The 16,521-nt window shown below is 34.6% G+C and overlaps 1 protein-coding gene across 1 annotated transcript in view; it reads left to right on the top strand.

The window, feature by feature from the left end:
- LOC145987102 (uncharacterized) overlaps positions 1–16,521 on the top strand; it is a 115,015-nt gene that overhangs the window by 27,076 nt on the left and 71,418 nt on the right. The window contains exons 6-7 of the mRNA XM_083121577.1: positions 9,215–9,344; positions 15,641–15,763. Coding sequence (XP_082977703.1) covers positions 9,215–9,344; positions 15,641–15,763 — 253 coding nt within the window. The remainder of the gene's footprint in view (positions 1–9,214; positions 9,345–15,640; positions 15,764–16,521) is intronic.

Here is a 16,521-nt window from a genome sequence, read left to right on the forward strand (position 1 = left end):
CGTGTGGTTAAGTAAGCTCTTTGGTAACTGCAAAATAAAAGAAAAGAAGCGTTTACTAAATTTGGTGATTTTCAACAAATTTTTTGGTAACTAAAATAACATAGTATGCACGATTACTAAAGAGCATTTAGTATTTGGTGAATAATAATTTGCTTGTCGCCTGTTTAAATAGTAAATGTTTGGTTGCCAGAAACTATATTTGGTTATTCCAAACTTTTTTTCTCTGAAAAGTTAACAGTATTTTAGGCTGAAAATAGATTTTGGAAAGGGGGTGCTGAAGGGGGTGCGGAAGAAAGTTAAGGAGTAAGCAAGCAACTCTTTGCACCCCACTAGGTGCCACCCTACTGGGTGATATACGGGAAAACGATCCTGCTGACGGCGTGAGGAAATTGCGAAAAATTTGGCAACATGTGCTATGCTTGACCGGAGACTATTACGAAGAAATACACAATTATATAAGTACGCAGTTATGAGCATGTAATGACTTTTCTTTTTTGATGATCCTCGTACTTTTAAGATTTGACTTTCTGTTTCGAAGCATTATTCGATTCTCTCTCTGTCTGTCGCCTTCCCTCTGCTCCCTTGAATTCACATCATGTTTTGCAACTGTAATTCCGGCGGGAATGGGAAGATGCTGCACACAAAATGTTCATATGAATTCAATTCCACAACAGCAACCCTCGGGAGACCGTCACGCCACAGGCAGAGTTGGCCTCCGCTAAGCTCTCAAAGTGGAAAGGGGTTTTACGTACCCCCCAAGAAAGATGGAGGGATTTCAGTTCAAATTGAAAAGCTCCATTCCCTATTTCTGACATCTCAGATCTTCGTCTACTTGTGGCGTTCTTGGAAGAAGAGGTGGTATCTCATTATTTTTCAGGCATTAGTGTTCGTAGACTCATCTCAATTATTACTGACAATGGCTCCCTCAAGGGGGGAGCCAGAGGAGGTACTTGCCCCTCTGAGATATGTGGAAAAGTTAATGTAATTTGAATGGTGAAGGTATAGCGTTATTTTAATAGAAATAATATTATTTTCTGTGGTTTACAGGCTGTAAGTTACAGCAATTAACTATCATGTCCAACAAAATAACGAGAGAACGTTTTTACAAGAGACATTAGAATCATGTTGACTACCGCAACCAGGGGTATGCTGGACGGAGAATTTTCGGGCGGGAAATTTGCGAAATTTCGCGGAACGGTGAAAATCTCGAATTCAACTTCTCCCTCTAGTTTTGCACTTCTGGAATAAAAACTATTAATTTCACGACATTTCAGACAATTATAGTGTAGAAAACACAAAGAATTAACCAATTTTATACATGATCCTTTGGAATTTCTCGACTGTTCGGGATCTCGAAAAGTCGAGAAAACGTTTCCGAAGTCGGGATTTGACATTGACAATTCAGGCGCTATCATTTTGAATTACATTTTTTACAGTACCTTTGGACGCATATAAACTTGTATCATATGCACCGTGAAGGAGAGTAGATTAAATGGTCTCTGTTTTATATATGTGCAACGCACAAAAGCACAAAAAGACAAAGAACTGTTCATAAATTATGTATAGATGTTCGTGGAAATGAAGCAAGGCGAATCCAGTTTCTATTTAAATAGTGAACTTGTCATAAACGCCAAAATATTTTCAATTCAATTTCAATTTTATAATTTGTAAAATATAACAATAATAATAATAATAATAATAATAAAAGTTTCTATGACTGGAGGGTAAGATGTGAAATCTTACTCCGCCCTCTCCCCCCACCCGAAAAAAAGAGCGCCCTTGATTACTGGTACAGATAATGAGATTCTGCACTCTAGTCCATACCTGGTGTTCCTTTGTGTGACCCTCGATAAATCATTCACCACGTATACAATTACATATAAACGTGTCATTTCATATGAAATCAACACAGCCCACAATCTGACCATCTCAGATTTTCATGAAATTCATGAAATGCAACTCAGTAACTGTGAAAAGTTTTAATCTCGTTCGTCTCGTAATTGCCAAATTATTCAAGGTCAAAATTCGCAGAAATTGCTCTCTCAGAGTCCGTTCAGCTACGCTAAATGTGCTGCAACTCCGCCCCTATCTGGTATAGGAAGCTCAAATGAAGCTTATTGTACAGGGAATTGAACAAGCTATACAATGATATATAACAAGCCTATCTTTGGATAAAAGTAATATATTGTCACGTGATCTTGACCTTTGACCTTGAATATCTCAAAACATGTCATCGTCAAAAACGGTGAAGAAAATGATCACCCATGCCATACTCTATAAAACATACAAAAAACTGCGACTGCAATGGCATCAGAAGATACAAAATAATATGTGTAACTATGTGACTGGTAAAAGCCTCATTGCATTGGTGAGTCAAGAAAATATATAAATAAGCTGACCAAGGCAGTAATTTATTTTATTAAAAACATAAACTAAACGTAACGTTTCAACCTTCTAGCAACGTCTTCATCAGTCTCTGTATCAAGTACAATACAGAGTCTGATAAAGACCTTGCTAGAAGGTTTAAACGTTACGTTTAGTTTATGTTTTTAATAAAATAAATTACTGCCTTGGTCAGCATATTTATATTTTTTCATAATCATGGAAACAAGGCTTAATGGTGTTATAATTGGTGAGTCAAATGTCCCTTAACACCCCCCCACAAAATGTAAAAGAGTTTTCCTGGGTATAATTGGTCATGACAGAAACAGGTTAGGCATAGTTGTGTGTAGGACCTCCCCGATGGCAAAATGGTAGAGTCGCCGCCTTGTAATCCAGGGGTCTCGGGTTCGATACCCGGTGGAGCCACACAGTGATTTGGATCCCACTTTAAACTGTAGGTCCAGTCCCGATTAGCCTTACTGTGCATAAAGTGGACTTAAAATACCAACTCAATCAATCAATCATAGTTGTGTGTGTCGAGCGGAGGTCCGGCATATTGTTGGGCGCCATATTGAATTCAACTCAGAAATATTTTCAAAGGAAATGGGTTGATGTGAAATATCAAATCTGGCTAGAATTTCACGAGAAATAACTAACTAACTAATTCCCTAGCATTCTTAAACCCGAAGGTTCATGGCTGCAGCAACACAGGCCTTCCATCTGTCCCTATCTTGAGCAAGTTCTATATACTCTTTTCCATCTCTACCGATTTCCCTTAGGTCCATCTCAACGTTGTCCCTCCATCTTCGTCTTGGCAATCCTACAGGTCTCTTACCATCAGGTTTCCCAACAAGAATCCTGTAAACTCCCCTTTCCTCTCCCATTCGTGCCACATGGCCTGCCCACCTAAGTCTTCTTGATTTCATTATTCTAATAATATCTGGACATGAATACAAATTATGTAGTTCTAAATTATGTAACCTTCTCCACTCACCTGTCTCCTCATCCCTTTTAGGTCCAAAGATTTTCCTAAGGATCTTATTTTCAAATACTCTCAATTTATGTTCCTCTTTCAATGTAAGGGACCAAGTTTCACATCCATATAATACTACAGGCAAAATTACTGTTTTGTATATTTTAACTTTTAGTTTCTTAGATATTAAACGAGAAGACAAAAGTTTATGAAGAGAGAAGTAACATGCATTTCCTGAATTAAGCCTACTTTTTATTTCCTCTTTAATATAATTTTCATTTGTTAATATTACTCCTAAGTATTTGAATTTGGAAACTGGTTCAAACGAGTTGTTATCAATAATTAGATTTTGATTATTACCTAACACTTGGTTTCGGCCTGTAAGCATATATTTAGTTTTCTCTTCGTTAACTTCCAAACCTATCTCTTTAGCAGTTTTGAAAAATATTTTAGCATTATTCTTAATTGTATTCACATCATCTCCCAGTAAGTCTACATCATCTGCATATGCTAACAACTGAGTCGCACCATTTAATTTTAGTCCTTCTTTAGTTTCTTTTACCTTCCTAACAGCATATTTTAAGGCAAAATTAAAGAGCAATGGAGATAATGCATCTCCTTGTTTTAACCCATCATGAATTGTAAATTTGTCAGACATATTAATACCCACACGAATTTTACTTTCTGTTTCACTGGTGCATATTTTTATCATACTAACAAGCTTCTTAGGTATTCCAAACTCTACTAATATATTATATAATTTATCTCTTTTGACCGAATCATATGCTTTTTTGAAATCAATAAATAGCTGATGGACATTTTGATTATATTCCCACTTTTTTTCAAGTGTCTGTCTGATGTGAAAAATTTGATCTGTAGTTGATCTGTTACGTTTAAATCCACATTGATAATCACCTATAATTTCATTAGCATATGGGGTTAGTCTTGTTAAAAGAATGTTAATGTTGTTGAGAGTAGAGAAATTCCACGGTAATTATTGCAGTTCATTTTATCACCTTTTTTAAACACAGGGACAATTATGGATTCTTTCCACTGTTGAGGGATTTCTTCCTTATTCCATATTAAACAAATTAATTTATGAATTTGACATATTAATGAATTTCCACCATATTTAATTAACTCAGCTGGTATTAAATCAATGCCAGGTGCTTTGTTATTCTTTAGCCATTTAATAGCATCTTTAACTTCAGTCAAGTTAGGTTCTGGAACTAAAGGTTCTGCTGTGTGGACTTCATTTACTTCTGATTTATCTCCTACATGGACATTTAAAAGGTCATTAAAGTAGTTCTTCCATCTATTTAGAATATCGCTTGGGTCAGCTAGAAAATCACCGTCTTTATCTTTTATCAAGTTTACTTTAGGTTGCCACCCCTTTCGAAACTCATTTACACCTTTATATAAATCTCGGATATTTTTATTTTTGCTGTTTGTTTCAATTTCGTTAATTTTGCTTTTCAAGTAATCTCTTTTTTTACTTCTAAACGTGCGGTTAACTTCTCGCTTTATTCTATTATAATTGTTTAGATTTGTATCATCAGAGTTATTTAACCACCTAAGTCTAGCCTGATTTCTTATTTCTATTAAATTATGACATTCATTATCAAACCATGGCTTACTTTTTCTCGGTTTAAGGTATCCTATACTTTCCTTAGCTGCTGATTCTATTGCATTACGTATGTGCTCCCAATTCTTATTTACGTCTGTTTCATTTATATTTTCATCATCATTTAAATCCTGCAAAACATCAAATCTATTTGACAGTTTAATTTGGTAATCTTTCTTAATTCTTTCATCAGTAAACTTTCTTGTATCAAATTTTAGAACTTTTAGATTTTGTTGCTTATGATTTATCACTGAGAGTCTTTCTCTTAATTTAGCAATTACTAAATAATGGTCACTGGCACAGTCAGCACCTCTATGTGTACGAACGTCAATTATACTAGTATGCCTTCTCTTATCAATGAGAACATGATCTATCTGATTATGAGTTTTACCATCTGGAGAAGACCAGGTATATTTATGGATATCTTTATGTTTAAAAGTGGTACTTTTCACAATTAAATTCTTTGAGGTTGCAAAAGTAATCAATCTTATACCATTATCATTACTTAATTCATGAAGACTTTCTTTACCAATCGTGGGTTTAAATGTCTCTTCTTTGCCAATCTGTGCATTACAGTCACCTAACAGAATTTTCATATCATACTGAGAAAATTTATCAAAGACCCGTTCTAACTCTGTATAAAAATCATCTTTAGTATTATCATCTTTATCTTCCGTTGGTGCATGTATGTTTATTAAAATAATTTTACACCACCTACCCTGTAAAACTGCATATGATATCCTATCATTAATAAATTCTACTGTTTTAAGAGCCGAGATAATTCTATTATTTATGAAAAAACCTGTTCCAAAATTATGATTTTCAGTACCACCATAGAAAAAAGTATAATTTTTAGTTTTACTATTCCCTTCTCCTGTCCACCTAACTTCCTGGACAGCTACTACATCTAATTTATATTTAACTATCTCATTAACTGTACACTGAAATGCCCCAGGCCGGTAAAGGCTCAGAACATTCCAGGTGCCTAATTTAATATCCTTATTCCTAATGTAGATCTTATCCTTAGTCCAGGGAAATAAGAGAAATAAAGAGGCTTTTATCAGTCACATAGTTACACATATTATTTTATATCTTCTGATGCCATTGCAGTCGCAGTTTGATTTTTTTATATGTTTTAGAGTATGGCATGAGGGACTAAATATATTTTCTTCACGATTTTTGACGATGACATGTTTTGATATTTTCAAGGTCAAGGTCACGTGACAATATATTATTTTTATCCAAAGGTAGGCTTGTTATATATCATTGTATAGCTTGTTCAATTCCCTGTACAATAAGCTTTATTTGAGCTTCCTATGCCACATAAGGGCGGAGTTACAGCACATTTAGTGTAGCTGAACGGGCTCAGAAAGAGTAATTTCTGCGAACTTTGTTTGACCTTGAATAATTTGACATTTACGAGAGGAACGAGACTAAAGCTTTTCACAGTTACTAAGTTCCATGCATAGTTTCAATTCGCCAAATTTCATGAAAATCTGAGATGGTCAGGATGAAAATTGCACATATCTGTGTTTATTTGGTATGGAATGACTCTTACATAAGGCAATACAGGTGATAGGTACAGGGTGTCCGAGAAGTCTGGAACACATGGTAAGAAAGTTATCGGCAGAGAGAAGGCGAAGAGAGAATGTAATTAGAACGACTAGCGTCTAGTGTTGATCGACTGGAAGTTTAACCTTAGGGATTCAGGAGGTCACTTGTATGGTTTAAAATTGTTATCATCTTCAAAACAGAATTGCATTTGGCAATTGAATTGAACATTTTTGTGCGGGGACGTCATTAATTGGGGCCTTGGGGACAACCTGGTATCCTTCAAGATATTCTGTTGCTTAGAGAAAATTTTACATTAAAATGAGAATAAGACATTTTTTTAAACCTTGCATGTACAGCTACTTCAATAAAAATGGTACAATTAGGTCTTGAAATACTTACTTCCCTGCAAGGCGTCATGTGTGTTGCCTAACTCTACGGCGGTGGCAGAACTTGTAATTGAAAATTTACAATTAAAATCTACTCATCGCCCTAGATTTAGACAACAAACATAATACCTTGCAGGGAAGTGAGTATTTTAAGATCTAGATGTCCCATTATTATTGCCGGTGACTGTACATAACAATCAGTTTCATCTTATTACTTATTGTACTTATTGGGATATAGACTAAGTTAAATATAATAATAATATATTTATTAAAAACTAATACTATAAATTAATGAAAACCTAATATGGCATAGAAATTGTGTATGTGTGTGGTTAATATATGATGTAATGAATATTATTAATGCAGCATATAGAAAACAATATATATTCTCTAAGCTGAATTAAGTTTTATATATATTCAAATTTGTACATAATTATGTACATCAATTTTATGAATCTCCTTCTGAAAAATGTTTAATGTGTGACAGAGTGTTTTACTTCTTTTTCCTTTCTTATGTGTGTCTTCTTTATTTTCTTTCGTTTTTCTTCTTTTTCTGTGACTTTCCTCTTTGGTTTATGTATGGGTTAGGCTGAAACTCTCCCCTTAATAACGAAAGTTTGAATTTGAATTTGAATTAGCTACATTCTTTAAATGTACATAATCCTCTTACTTACTTACTTATTCCGATCCTCTTCTACCGATTGGTGTCGAGGTTTTGTAGAGAGCTCGCCATCTGACACGATCTTCTGCCAACTTCCTTCCTTCACTCCACGAGATGTTCCTCCTGCTCAGGATATCCTTCATTCCCTCATTCCATGTCCTACGTGGTCTTCCTTTCGGTCTCTTTGCATCCAATCCTCCCATTCTTGCTTCCCATACCTGTTTAGGTATTCGATGTTCAGGCATTCTGCTGAGGTGTCCAAACCATCTGAGTTGTGCTTGCTCAACATCCTGATATATTGGTTTTGTGTTTAATGTTATTCTGATTGTTTGATTTCTGATTTTGTCCCTTCTGGTCTTTCCCACTGTTCTCCTCAAATATTTCATTTCTACTGTTTGTAAGTTTTGTTTTTGTTTTTCATTAATTATCCAGGATTCACTGCCATATATCAATGTTGGTACATAAGTTGATTTGTACACAATCATATTTTTTTTTGGCTTATGTCCTTTTTCCCTAAAAATCCTTTGTTTATGGCATAATATAATCTGTTTGTATTCTTTATTCGAGTGTTTAATTCTTCATCTATTTTTCCATTACTATTGATTGTAACACCTAGATACTTAAAACTTTGTACTTGTTTTAGCTCTGAATCTTCAAGGCTTATTATGCAGGGTTTTTCTATTCTCCCTATCCTTAACACAGTTATTTTATCTGTTTATTTTCATATATTTCTTTGACATATTACCATTTATTATTTCTAAATTTCTTTGTACGTTTGCTTGTGAATTTGCAAACAATACAATATCATCTGCATATAAAAGTTCAGATACAGTTACAGTTTTCAGTTTCCAATTTCCTACTTTGAATTTTCTCATCTTTGGTTTTATTTCTTTCAGAACATCATCCGTTAGAATGATAAACAAGTATGGGGATAAAATATCACCTTGTCTTACTCCTGTTGATGTTTTGAATTCCTCTGATCTGTTATTGCCAGTTCTGACATAGCATCTATTTGTTCTGTAGAAACTTTGTATTGCTTCTACTAATTGTTTGTTTACATTGTTTTTCTTTAGGGTTTTCCATAGCTCTTGCCATGACACCCTATCGAAAGCCTTTTCCAAATCTATAAAGCATAGGTATAATTCTCTATTGTATTCTATAACTTTCTCTATTATTTGCCTTATTGTAAATATGTGCTCTTGGACACCTCTACCTGGTCTGAATTCAGTTTGTGTCTCCTCTAATTTATCCTCGATTTCTTGTCTTAGTCTAGTTTCCAAAATTCTTGAATAGACTTTGCCAGGCACATTGAGTAGTGAAATACCTCTGTGATTTCCGCATTCCCTGTTATCTCCTTTCTTATATATTGGTATTAGTATCCTCAAAACCACAAAAAGGTCACAAATAAAACAAAATATACTTATCCGTTTATAATAGCCCTTAACACATATCCTTGCATATTATGTAATACGTCAATTATTGTGTGTTGTAGGTTGCTTGCCTCGCAAGATTGATTTCAATTCAAAGCTCGCTCCCAATCCAATTTAGGTTTGGACTGTACTATTACTTGATTAACTTGTGCTTTTCATTTGATCTTGCTGTAACCTGACCTTACACAAGTTGCTCTATTTCAGCGAGAAGGTGGCAGAAGACATATCATATGCTGACAAGCAGCAAGGGGTAGCGATCGCGCTTCTGGTAATGGTGTTGATAATTTCGCCCATCATCATAATGCTTGTTCGCAGCGCTACGCAGACAATTCAGGTTAGTAATACAGTATTAAGTTTCCATAACAGTTTAGCAACTCAACTTCTATGTGTTTGACATATAACTAACTAACTCTCTAGCCTCCATAAACCCGAAGGTTTATGGTTGGATCAACAAAAGTTTTCCATTTGTCCCTATCCTGGGCAAGATCAATCGAATCTTTTCTATCCTTACCTATTTCCTTTATGTCAATCTCAACGTTATCCCTCCATCCTCGTCTTGGTCTTCCTACTGGCCTCTTACCATCAGGTTTTCCAACAAGAATCCTGTAAACTCTTCTTTTCTCTCTAATTCGTACCACATGGCATATACTCTAACTCTTTTGCTTCAATTATATCGTGAGAAGTTTTAATTGTTTTGACCTGAGAAGGAACTATTATGATCAAATATAAAGGTCAAGTTCCCCGTGCATATATCACCGTGCCATGAAGGCAAATTCATGGGATGTGGGGGTAGGGCCCCACATATTCTCGATCTCGGCCATTTTGGAGGTGATGTGATCAGCACCACGCTCGGGCCGCCTATACCCCCAGGGTTGCACCTATTGATTTGAGGCTGAGTGAACCCCAGAGTAGTTTTATGCAAGGATAAGGCCCTCACGAATCGAATCCGGGTCTCACATGTGGCAGTCAGACGCCCTATCGTCAAGTCCACCGCGACTCTATTACAATATTTTCTAATTCAAAATTTATTTTTCGAAAGTTAAGTAAAATTTATTGTGCGTGTCTTTTGCTAAGTAACCATGAATATTAGACGAAATGCTAATTATTGGGAATTGTGTCTCGACTATATTGTATGTACATGATAAACATGCAAAACTGTTATGTTATGCTATGTGAAAAGGACTAATCGTGTTTATATCTTTACTAACAAATTGCTTAGAAAACACAATTTTCTAATTCAAACTGATATCATTAGGTCACTGTAATTTGTATAAGAACAGCTGTCCTACCAAAGAAATTAATGTCAAAAATTTCTAATGGATTACTTCTTGAACACCAAAAAGGTTCTTACGTTCAGCTGATGAAAAATATTGTCCCTGATCATTATTTTTGTGCATAGAAACGTTGTGCTAGAAACACCACTAGTAACTAGAGATTGGCCAAGGCCGCCATAAATCAAATTTATTTTTTTGTTAGGCGGGAGTTTATATTCTGAAGTAGCTTTGGCTAACTGATGCTTGCAAAAATATACAAGGTGATATTTTAGCTCAATCTTACAGATGTTCAATATTATTTGAAAGTAAACTATTGAACGGTACAGAAAGACTTCCAACGTTCAGATGATTTATACTATAGTCAGGCATTTGACTTGCATAGTATGATGTTCATGCATAAAGTAATAGGTATACTCGAACAGGCCTGTACTTTGGACAATGTTAAAAAAATTGTCAAGAAAACTCTAGAGGATTTATACCTATTTTTATCGAAGCCACTGTCTTTTATAAATCATCCATTAAATGATTCACTAAAATTATAAATTAATCATCATATGGTTAAAATTCAAGTATTGGTGACTTAAACCAATGTATAGTACATAAAAAACTATTCTTAATGAAAGAATTACAACTAGGTTGAATTGAATTATATTATTATCAAGTTTAAATTCACTTTTATACATGTATAATTAATTATTACGTATATACTTACAAAGTGGAAAATAATACAAAAAAAAAACAAAGTTTAAAATCAATCCAAAAGTGGAAATGATAACATCATAATTTTCTTGATTTTACCCAACTTTAATCATTATAAATTCATCACTAAACAGAAATAGTGTCTTACTAGAGATAATATTCTCTCATTCCTTTTTGCTTATATTAATACAATCACGAACATCTTTCATCTATAATTACACACAAGCTTTTTAGAGAATTCAAAACCTTTCTAGAATAAAAAGAAGCACCCCATTCCCCTCTTGGAGATAGTTTTTACAACTTTATTCCTGAAATAGTAACTTAAATCTAAAATCTCTGTGTATGTCTTTACTGTCCATGTGTATGAGTGTAGTGTTCATGGGCGTCCACAGAAAAAAATCTTAAGGAGAAAAATAAATAAGGAAGGGAAAAATAAATAAGGAAGAGAAAAAGAAATAAGGAAGGGAAAAATAAATAAGGAAGAGAGAAATAAATAACGAAGAGAAATAGAAATAAGGAAGGGATACAGAAATAAGGAAGGGATAAAGAAATAAGGAAGGGAAAGAGACATATGGAAGAGAAAAAGAAATAAGGAAGAGAAAAATAAATAAGGAAGGGAAAAGAAATACGGAAGAGAAAGAGAAATAAGGAAGAGAAATATAAATAATAGAGGGATAAAGAAATAAGGAAGAGAAAAGAAATAAGGAAGTGAGAGAGAAATAAGGAAGAGAAAAAGCAATAAGGAAGAGAAAAAGAAATAAGGAAGGGAAAAAGAAGTAAGGAAGATAGAAAGAAGTACGGATGATAGAAAAAATTAAGGAAGTGAAATAGAAATAATAAAGAGAGAGAGAGCAATGAAGCGATGATACTTTGAAGAGAAAAGAAAGTAACAGAAATAAATTAGAAAGATAGAAGTAAGCAAGAAATATAGAACCAAGATGGATGAATAGCGAGAAACGAAATAGATATCTAGCAAGAAGTGGAAGAAATAGACAACAATGACAGGGAAGAGGATGAAAAATTAAATAAGGGAAAATGAAGTAAACAATATTTCCTTATTACATGGAGACAATTGCACCCTGTGAGAACCAAGGCGTGTTAATAAGAGACAGAACCATTACTTGGTAGCATTCATTGTATCCACGTTCTGTCCCTTTAGAACAAAGCTAGTTCGTTGGATTCTTGCAAAAATTGAAGACATGAAGCATGATAGCACCGGAACAAGAATCCTTCACAGAAATTAAAACAATTTCTTACGGTTTGAGAGCAAGAAGCAATTGCACTGTGAATATGCGCATCGTTGAAAATGTCCTCAGCAGACATGATGAAGTCTAATTTTTGTTGATAATGTAGGGTGTTTGTTGGAAGCTCACTTCCACGCTTCGCTGCCCTTGTTGACAGCCATCTTGATAAACCATGTTTGTCAGTTGCTATCTTTCTCGACTATCTTTACATTTCGCTCTCCATATTTCCTCAGAATTTCTCCCTTTCTTCATTTTTATCATGTAACGATCACTCCCAACTTGAGTCCCTTATTTTAAATTTTAATTAACGAGTGCTCATAGCATTCTCTTCATCAAACACATACTCTTTAATGTTATTTTACTTAGAGATGAAAAGGGATATTTCTTTATTGGTGATGTATTGTGTTTCCATCATTGCAAATATCATTTTGAGAAGCAACATTAATTACAAACTTACTGTCTGCTATCCCTTATTTAGGCAATGTATTACTACGAGGGTGATTAAATGAAAATTATTTTGTATGAGGCAAATGAGGAAATACAAAAAATTATACATACATCATTTTTCAACGTAGTCCCCATAACGTGCAATGCACGTATTCCAGCGCTTCGGAAGTGCATGGATATCTCGTGAAAATAATTATTTTGGTTGTGACTGTAGCCACTCGTGCACCGTGGTTTTCACCTCTTTATTGCTTCGGAAATGCTTGCCTCCCATCGCCTCTTTGAACCGTCCGAACACACGAAAGTCACTGGGGACGAGGTCTGGTGAATAAGGTGGGTGTGTGAGGCATTCAAATGTCATATGCTGTCGCAACCGTTGAACGGACAGTATGCGGTCGAACATTATCATGCAGTAACAATACACCTGAAGTCAGAAGTCCTCGTCGTTTACTCCTGATTGCAGGGCGATAGTAATTTTGGAGCAGATCTGCATAAGAAAGAAGTACTGGTCACTTTTACTCCATTTTCCATGTAATATTAAAAAAATACCCCATTTGCATCCCAGAAGAGAGTTAGCATGACTTTTCCTTCTGATGGTTGAGAGCGGAATTTTTTGGGTTTTGGCGATGAGTTATGGCGCCATTCTTTGCTCGATATTTTTGTTTCAGGTTGGTGATAGTGCACCCAGGTTTCATCTACTGTAACAATTCTTTCCAGAAATCCATCACCTTCGACCTGGAAACAACGCAAAAGTTCCTCGCAGGCATTGACGCGACGGTATCTCATTCAGCAGTCAACTGACGTGGCACTCATCTCGCCGCCATTTTATTTAATCGCAGCACATCATGGACAATGTGCTGAACCAACACTAATATCATAAGTGGCGGCTATTTACATCACAGCAATACGCATGTTTTCCTTCACAAGCTCTTCCAGATAGTGTTATATAGCTCTACTAATAAAAATTACAAAATTAAATTTTAAATGTAGACCCAACTATATCATTATTAACGTCAACGAATACAGCAAATGGAAATCCAGAATAAAAAAATGACCAATTAAAGACCTCTGTTAAAACCAGTCCATCCAATTCAAGATCCAAGCAAGCCCATCAAAGGCCCTCCCCTGAGTCCCTGCACTAAGGCAGTTCTGAAAAAGTTCGATAAAACGTCGGTCCAAGAACATCTGTATGAGTCACGTTTACTAGAACAGCATCAATTTCTAGAAATTGCAACCCCATGGCTTAATTTCCGGCTACAATACTTAATTTATTTGCTGCTGTTAATATATAGTTTATCATTATTGAAATTGTGTTGAGGAATATTTATCATGTACGTCAGAAAGAAAATATTTTTTTCATTACAATGACGCAAATTTCATCAAATTCAGACTGTGAGTTCCTAAGATACAAAACCGCTTTTCAAGCTAATTGTTTAATAACAGTGCCTCTGAATTTTGCACAAAAGACTGAAATAACAATGATCAACAACAGGGTGGATAAAAATCATGATGTTTATTTATAAAATCATTTTTGATGTTTTTTTTTATTTAAATTGAATTTTTAAAATTTAAATCGATTTTTTAAAGAAAAACACCCTTAAAATTGCTTCTATGGTTTTTGGCACCATGCACATTTATATATGCTTTTTATAGAAAGGCTTATTCTGGTAAACGGCTCTGTGAAATATTTCAACAATTTCATTAAAGCAAATAAAAAATATGTGTTAATATAAATTTTTCTGTTTCTGATATTGTATCTGTGAATTTACAATGGAAATGTTTGTTGAGTGTGTTAATGAAACTATACCTACAGTAATAATTTCAGTAACTTTTCTTCTAGTGAAAAAATAACATTCTGTATGTCACGTATAATTGTGACTTATTTTTTAGTCTTTGTAGCTGAATTTTTACTTTTTTTTTTAATGATAGTTTACAAAATATCAGTTGTTGTTTATTTACAGTTTAATGATAAAAACACTATTTACTGTTTAACATGATTAGCATTTTGTATATTATTCTACAATTTTACCTATAAGAATTATTGAATTTTATATCAAGATAAATTTAAGTATGTTTACAGTTTACATATTACATACCCTTTCGTATATATATGTACATATATATGTATATATATCAGTACATATATCTCGTCTCCTTTCTCTCCTTTCTTCGAGCCTAATAAACATCATTAAATTATTAAAAACAAAATGTCAAAGGAACCGTGAGAAATTTTAATAGATATGTATATAACCATAAAATATTAATTTCCTAACCAAATTTTTATTTCTATTCATCATTTTCAAAATTATCCACTAATTATTGCAATACTAATACTTGGGTTACCAAACAGAACAAATACCTCTGTGTGATGCAAAAATCCTGTAAAAACTTAAAACAATATATAAAAGCCTAAAAAAAGGTTTGATTTAGACGAAAGAACCTAAAATAGGTTCTAACAAGCAAAATAGGTTATTTCGGCACAATAAAACTTCATCACGTGTTTCGTTTTTGATGAAACTCTCACGTAACTTATCATTTCTTATTTACCTGCAAAGGAAAAAATAGGTTAAAAACCTAAAAATCCGACGTCTACTCATAACTCTAAATCATGGTCAGTTCGGAAAAGTTCCCATGACGTGGTAATGCTTTCTCTTAGGAAAAGTCACAAAATAAGTGACAAAATAAGTCACAAAAAGTTATAGTAAATAATAGTTGTTGTCTTAAGTCCACTTTATGCACAGTAAGGCTAATCAGGACTGGACCTACAGTTTACAGTGGGATCCGAACCACTATGTGCCTCCACCGGCTATCGAACACGGGGCACCTTAATTACAAGGACGGTACCACTGCGCCATCTGGGAGGCTTATGGTAAATAATGATATAACCATTTTTATTTTGTACACTGTATTTCATTCTTACTTGTGTTCTGAAAAGCTCAACTAAAAACTGATTTTCTTTTAATTTCTAGACCTTTGCAGGAACACTAGTGAGCAGAACAATGGAGCTGAAATGCGAGAAGAGGAAAAGCGACAGGCTCCTGTGTCAAATGCTGCCTTCGGCCGTTGCTAAGCAACTCAAGCAACAGAGACAGGTAAAAAGCATTCGTAACAAGCATGTAATACACCTGTCTTCTCTGTGTCTTTTTCTCTGGCGAACATTGTCGTAATCCTCTTCTGCATTAGGTCTATCTTCACCCATCGTTCCGGTGGCGAACGCAGCGTATTTAATGAATCCAATGTCTAATTGCCACGCTGTTCATTAGCGTAATTACGTGTGGATTAGTCTTTCAGCGTAATTTGGTAGGTGTTGATTTAGTGCCCCTCCCGCCCCCTCTCTACTTGATGATTATCTTTTTAAAAAAATCGTTCTGTGAGTGAAATGACTCACGAGCAATAATGTCCAAATAGAGGTAGGGAAGGAACTTAAATTCAAAACATGAAATCTACTAGGGCCTAATTGCGATATTGATTCGGGTATGCCAATTGTCCGGTTTTCGGTAAATGCTGTGAATTAACGGGGGATGCCGGGGATTCGCCCCCCACAAAAGAATTTATCCCCAGCAAAAGTAAGTATTTTTTGTATTTCTGCCAGGGATGTTTTTAAATCCCTAAACAAACATGGAATTGGAAGCATATACATGACCATTCCTTAACTATGAAACAAACACAATTGAAAAATCATTCGTGTCCATTAATAGTTCAATCATCAAAGATTTCCCTGCCGAAAAGTATGCAGCATTGTGGATTATAAGGGCACCATTCTGCAACTGACCAAACCTTATCAAGTCGAAACAACAGCAGGCTGCGATTTCATGGCATAGTGCTGATATTTTACAAATGTATTAAAGTA

The sequence above is a fragment of the Lepisma saccharinum genome, chromosome 4 (assembly GCF_977018435.1).
Source record: "Lepisma saccharinum chromosome 4, izLepSacc3.1, whole genome shotgun sequence".
Taxonomy (NCBI): Eukaryota; Metazoa; Arthropoda; class Insecta; order Zygentoma; family Lepismatidae; genus Lepisma; species Lepisma saccharinum.